At 46.4% G+C, this 6,460-nt stretch overlaps 1 protein-coding gene across 1 annotated transcript in view; it reads left to right on the forward strand.

Moving 5' to 3' along the window:
* Positions 1–6,460, forward strand: part of Mcoln3 (mucolipin 3) — a 27,039-nt gene that overhangs the window by 12,116 nt on the left and 8,463 nt on the right. Inside the window, exons 5-9 of the mRNA XM_031375759.1 lie at positions 377–461; positions 725–821; positions 2,964–3,063; positions 5,348–5,460; positions 5,565–5,714. Of these exons, the coding sequence (XP_031231619.1) occupies positions 377–461; positions 725–821; positions 2,964–3,063; positions 5,348–5,460; positions 5,565–5,714 (545 nt within the window). The remainder of the gene's footprint in view (positions 1–376; positions 462–724; positions 822–2,963; positions 3,064–5,347; positions 5,461–5,564; positions 5,715–6,460) is intronic.

Consider the following 6,460-nt stretch of genomic DNA (forward strand, 5'->3'; position numbering starts at 1 on the left):
TTGTTCCTCCTAAGGGGCTGCAAACCCCTCAGCTCCATTGGTCCTTTCTCTAATTCCTTCACTGGGGGTGGGTCAACTTCTATCGTGAACCCTTTGTTATAAAACTCATGAATTCAAAAGAAAAGCAAGCAGGTAAAGCATCGGGGAGCTAGAGGCACAGAGAGCAATGGCGTTCTGAGATGGAGTTTGAGTCTTTCTAAATCTTTGACCACTCCAGAAATGTCTTACGTCTTAAAGACAGGAGACACAGAACAAGGGCATTGATACTGAGTTCTTACAGTCTTGATTCTAAAGCGAATCAATATGAGCAACTGATCTTAACCATTGTCCTATGGGAATGCAGTTTTACCTGTGGCTTTGTCCCCTCCTGTGGCAGAATGTTTCCTCATAGAGCCGGATGAAGCTTTCCACATCGGAACACCTGGAGAAAATAAACTCAACCTGAGCCTGGACTTCCACAGGTAAGGAAAACGGAGGGGCGCACAACTCAGCTCTGTGTGCGGCCCCTCATCTCAAGCATCCTCTGGAGGGGCGCACAGCTCAGCTCTGTGTGTGGCCCCTCATCTCAAGCATCCTCTGGAGGGGTGCACACCTCAGCTCTGTGTGTGGCCCCCTCATCTCAAGCATGCTTGTGTCTGTGACCCCTCATCTGAAGCCCACTCGGGAGGGGTGCACAGCTCACCTCTGTGTGTGATCCTCACGTGAGGCATCATCTGCTTTCCAGACTTCTGACGGTGGAGCTCCAGTTTAAGCTCAAAGCCATCAATCTGCAGACAGTTCGCCACCAGGAGCTTCCTGACTGTTATGACTTTACTCTGACTGTAAGTATGCTCAATGTGGCTCCTGCCTAGAGAAAAATTCTTTTAACTAGGTATATGGTTCATATACTGGTGCTAAGGCATTGTCAAAAATATAGGATGTGCCACCCGAGTGTGCCCAGGGACATTGTCAACTTGCTGTGTGTCTTCTGCACCTTGGTGTGTGTTCTGTAAGGCAGGGACTCACCTGTGTGTTACTGTCTCCAGCGTGGAGCCTGGTGCACAGCGGATGACCAACTACCAAAGGATCAGTGTCATGAAGGACATAACAAGCACGTAGGTCTTGAAATGTAGTAACCTTTTTTTTTCCCCTATAATACTCTTCTAAAATCCTATCTGGCATACTTTCTTCTTGGGGAGATTCATCATCGACTGAGGCTTATTGAAATACAACTCGAGAGAGCTGCTGAGTCCCTTCTGTCCTTGAGTTTCTTTATGTGGAAAAAGATTAATTTCTCATTGGTCAGGACTTTTCACTTCCTCAAGTGACACCGGCATCTCCTCTTGTGGGGTGTAGGCTGTGTTCTTCAGCCATGGTGGGAAGGGTGGCCAGTGGCCGTGGCTTCATCTGTGTAGGGAAAGAAGCTGATGTTCCAGCTCTAGGGCACACGGAGTGACTGGACTCTTTGAAGTTACTTAGAACCTCATACATGAAGCCCGTCTGCCTTCTCTGTGTGGAGAAACTTCAACAAAACCCAACGGCAGAGGATTTTGACCATTTTAAAAAGTCCATTGAGAATTTCACAGAGAAGTACAATGTATTTTGATCATATTCACCAGCACTGCCCCCTCCAACTCTTCCCAGACCCTGTTCTACAATCTTCCCACTTAGTCCGGTTGGTGATGTCTGAAGATGCGCAGGCAGGAGTTGTCTCCAGAGCCTGGGCAGCCTCAGAGGCCACACATCTTCCAGTAGCCATCAGGTGCCCATAGCTCCTGAGCTAAGGGTGTGGTCTCACCTGTCTCTCCTATGCTGTGAAGCCAGCTGACTTGATCTTGGGCTGCTGCGAGTTCATGGGGGCAGCTGTCCTGTCCTGTTCAGAAGACACCATTCATTCACAGCAGTCCTCCCCATCCTCTGACTTACAGTCCTCCCCACTCTCTGTCTTACAGTCTTTCTGCCCCACCCCTTCTGTGATATTCCCTGAGCATGGGAGTGGAGTGGAATAAGGTAGATAATTCATTTAGGACTAAGCTGTAAATGAAGGGCTTTCAAGTGAACTTTTTCTATTTTTTGGTGGGAAAGGGAAAGAAAAATATAGATGGATTTTCTTGCCTTCCCTTCCTTCTCTCTGCATGGAAGAAGCAAGAGAATTAGAAGGAGACACAGGAGGATCACACAAACTTTTTTTGTTGTTGTTTGTTTGTTTGTTTTTTGAGATGGGGGTTTCTCCATGTAGCCCTGGCTGTCCTGGAACTCACTGTGTAGACCAGGCTAGCCTCAAACTCAGAAATCTTCCTGCCTCTGCCTCCCAAGTGCCGGGATTAAAGGCATGCGACACCACTGCCTAGCCATCACACAAACTTTTGTGCTGTAGCTTTGTGCTGCTTGTACTGAACATCTTCAACTGGTTATCTCAGAAGCAGACACACTAGCCTTTTTGTCACCAAGCCCTTTGTAACACATGGGATATTAGAGTGGTGGAGAAATATAGGCCCAGAATGAAAAAAACAAAACAAAACAAAACAAAACACCTTCCCACCTGGAGTGTCTGTGACAGTGTGATGTGCTTGTGCTTCTGTGCTTGCATAGTTTGCCTGAACACCAAAAGCTATCTGTTACTACAGTCGGGTGGGAAGGTGGGTGGAGGAAACCTGTACAAATTCAGCACACAAGTCAAGTATCTGGAACAGGAGGGAGAACATTTTTGTTCACTAAGGTGTCCAGGGCTAGAATGCGTCCTAGAGCCGTGGGATTTAGATACTAAAATCTCTCTACAGCAGCAGATCTAATTCAATGTTATCACCTCACAGAGAAATGAAGGGGCGCTCCTCAGGGATTAACAGAGACCAGTATCAGCTGGTCAGAAGTGAGGATCCGCATGTCTTGTGTCCTTTGATGAACTGCTTCCTGGTGGACTTAGAGACCTATCTTGACTCCCAAACCTAGTCACACATCTTGGACCTCCTTTCCTGTCTTTACAGATAACATTCGACAACAAGGCTCACAGTGGAAGAATCAAAATAAGCTTAGACAACGACATTTCTATCAGAGAATGCAAAGATTGGCATGTGTCTGGATCAAGTAAGTCATAAGCTCCACTCATTCCCAGGGTGGTAATTAAATCGTTAAGCATTGTATTACTACCGGCAGGATGTAGGGACCACTGAGTAAAAGACTGGGCCAGTCCAAGCCCTTGACATTCTGAAGGCAGATTGGGTTGCTGTGGATGTCTGATGATTCAGTCAGTCCATTAGTCAGAAGCACTCGACAGCTCCTTACCTTCTCCACAGTCCTTACCTGCCTCCTCCTCACCAACTACATATGTTGTTGTTGTTAGCTGTGGTCTCACATCGAGGAAGAAGGGACGATTTGACCTTGAAGCTATGACCTGTCATAGCTGTCTTTCATCTGGCTTAAAATGTGGAGTGATATGGGAAGAAAATTCTGTTTTAGAAATACAAACAAAAATCAGCTTAGAATGAGTCCTGTCCAGAATAGGAAAACACTACCAGGAAAGAATTTCCCTGAGCCATTATCTAGGTCCTCTTGAGTAACCCAGATGGTCAGCTGCGCTGCACTTTGCTCATGATTACACAACACCAGCGATTATACCGGTTCTACTGAGAAGAGGGAGTATCTCAGACACCTGCTAGCATGTGCTGCCCTCTGCTTTACACAGGACGGTTGGTAGATCTGAGCTGGGTCTGGCTGTGTGAGTGTCAGATTGACACGAGAGCAGTCACTGATGTAGGGTTTGTGTATGAGTGTATGGGGCTCTGGAATCACAAGCCCCATTGCCGTCCCGGACGTGCCTAGGTGGACTTGTTTTGCCACTGATGAGCAGCATGGCACATAGGGGAAATGAGAGCATCCAGAGTGCCCGGCACAGAGACCGCCTGCCTCTCAAATGCTTGCTTTGGGTTTTTAAGTCTTCCTAAGGCAGCGTTAGACATTTGGGCAGCTGTTAGAAGCCTCTGGGCAAACACCGGCAGTATGCTTTATTACAGCTCTTTCTGAAATTGCCTCCTCACGGCAGCCTGGCAGAGATAAACTCTGGTTACCTGGTGGCTGCCGCCTCTGCCCTCTTTTAATGGCACCGGCAAGTGGGCCATGACAGCATTTATTGACTCTCCAGGATTTCAATATGGCTGAAAAAATGGTCTCCCTTCCTCCTCCATTTTCTCTCTCTTCTTCTATTCATTTTTTCTTTCTTTTCTTCCTCTCTTCTTTTCCTCTCCTCCTCCTCCTCCTCTTCCATTACTTGAACAGGGTCTCTCTATATAGCCTAGGCTATCCTATAACTCATGATCTTCCTACCTGGGTTTCCAAGTGTGAGTCACCAAGCCTGGCAGAAGCTGCTCACTTCTTATCACCCGAGACTCAGTTAAAGCCTTGATGAGGCCTCTTTCCTGGCTACCTTCTCCAGTGTGGAGCAACGGCTCTGGAGGCCTCAGGGACACATGACTTCTGATTCAGTAGTTTTATGGCAAGAGCTGAGGATGTCTCCTAACAAAGTCAAAACAAACACCACAACCTGCTGCAGAGTGGTGGTGCTGTGAATGTTTAAATGCCGGTGTTGCTGCTTACTCGTCATGCAGCCTTGGCACTTGATGGGATCTCCTGCATTTCAGTTTTCTCAAGTTCAGAGTGGGGGTAAGCATGACAGCTTCACAGAGGCTGTTGTGTGGACCCTGTACACACAAAGCGTGTGGAACAGAATCAGATGGGAAGTGTGCCGAGCACCATCTGTGCTAGTGGCTTGATGTCTCTTGTATCACTCTATCTGTGCCTGTTGCCCATGAATCTGCTCACTGCTTTGCTTGTCTCACATCACAGATGCTCCTGTTAGGTCCAGGGCCTTGTCTGTTTTGTTTACCACTGTGTTCCAGCACCTAGAAAAGTGCCAGGTACATGAGGCTGATGAATGGCTATTTTATACCCAGCTAAGTGTGTTATCAAGCAACGTAGGAGATGGAAGGCTTGTTTATTGATTGACTGACTTTTTTTGAGAGGACTTCATTATATGTAGCCCAGGTTGACCACAAACTTAGTATATAATCCAAGCTAGCCTAAACCTAATGGCAGTCCTTCTGCTTCTTGCTCCTGGGATAATGGGCGTGCATATCACACCCACAAGGAGAACCTATTCAGCGTAAAGGTCGCAGGCTGATAATGAAAGATCTTTGATTTGGGATGTTTTGATTTTATTTATTTATTTACTTTTATTTTTGGGGAAGGACCCCCAGCTTTCTTTAAATACTAATGGAAAGAATGCTCACAGGACTTCCTGTCCTTGTCATTATCAGAATCATTTGAGAAAGAAGTCACATCATCATGTTAATGTTTCCACGGTCCTGTCTTCCAGTTCAGAAGAACACTCACTACATGATGATCTTTGATGCCTTTGTCATTCTGACCTGCTTGGCCTCGCTGGTGCTCTGTGCCAGGTCTGTGATTAGAGGCCTTCAGCTTCAGCAGGTAAGCCCTGCTCCCCAAGACCCAAGACACCACTGTCACACGCGCTCAGATGCTGCTGCGCTCAGCCACAGCGAAGCTCACAGTGTCCCTCCTCTTCCCAAAAGGAGTTTGTCAACTTCTTCCTTCTTCACTATAAGAAGGAAGTTTCAGCCTCTGACCAGATGGAGTTCATCAATGGGTGGTACATTATGATTATCATTAGTGACATACTGACAATCGTTGGATCAATTCTGAAAATGGAAATCCAAGCCAAGGTAAAACTGTTCTTCCCAACTGTGCAATCACAATGGTAAAATATCACAGTGGTAAAATGTATTTTTCCAAACTGAAAAAAGAATGCTTTCTTCTGGGCTTTGTATTCAGTTAACTTGAAACTGACAACAGCAGTTTTCTTAACTCTAATTAAGTCTTAAATCTAGAAGTCAGTCTCTGTCTCTCTGTCTCTCTCTCTCTCTCCGTGTGTCTCTGTCTCTCTGTCTCTGTCTCTCTGTCTCTCTGTGTCTCTCTCTCTGTCTCTCTCTCTGTCTCTCTCTCTCTCTCTCTCTGTTTCTCTCTCTCTCTCTCTCTCTCTCTCTCTCTCGGTTTTTGAGACAGGTGTCTGTGGAGTCTCGCCTCTCTAGGAACTCTTTCTCACAGCTCTGCCTGCCTGTGCCTCCTGGGTGGTAGAATTAAAGTGTAGACCACCACTGCTCCACTACTAGAAGTCTCTCAATCAGAGTTTTAAAAAGTATAATCCACAAACTGTTCGGGTCAGTTCATCTGAGTAGCCGGAAAGTGCTCTGAGCTAGATTGAGAGAGTTCAAAGTCTTCAGGTCACATACATCAAAAGTCATATACACACCAAGGAAATTATGCTAAGAGTTGTCAAGAGTTCTCACAGAAAATGTTAAAGTTAAGATAACCAACCAAAAAATAAGAAAAAGAGGAGGAAGAGGAGGAGGAGGAGGAAGAGGAGGAGGAGGAGAAAGAGGAGGAGAAGGAGGAGAAGGAGGAAGAAAAG

The sequence above is a fragment of the Mastomys coucha genome, unplaced genomic scaffold (assembly GCF_008632895.1).
Source record: "Mastomys coucha isolate ucsf_1 unplaced genomic scaffold, UCSF_Mcou_1 pScaffold16, whole genome shotgun sequence".
Classification (NCBI taxonomy): Eukaryota; Metazoa; Chordata; class Mammalia; order Rodentia; family Muridae; genus Mastomys; species Mastomys coucha.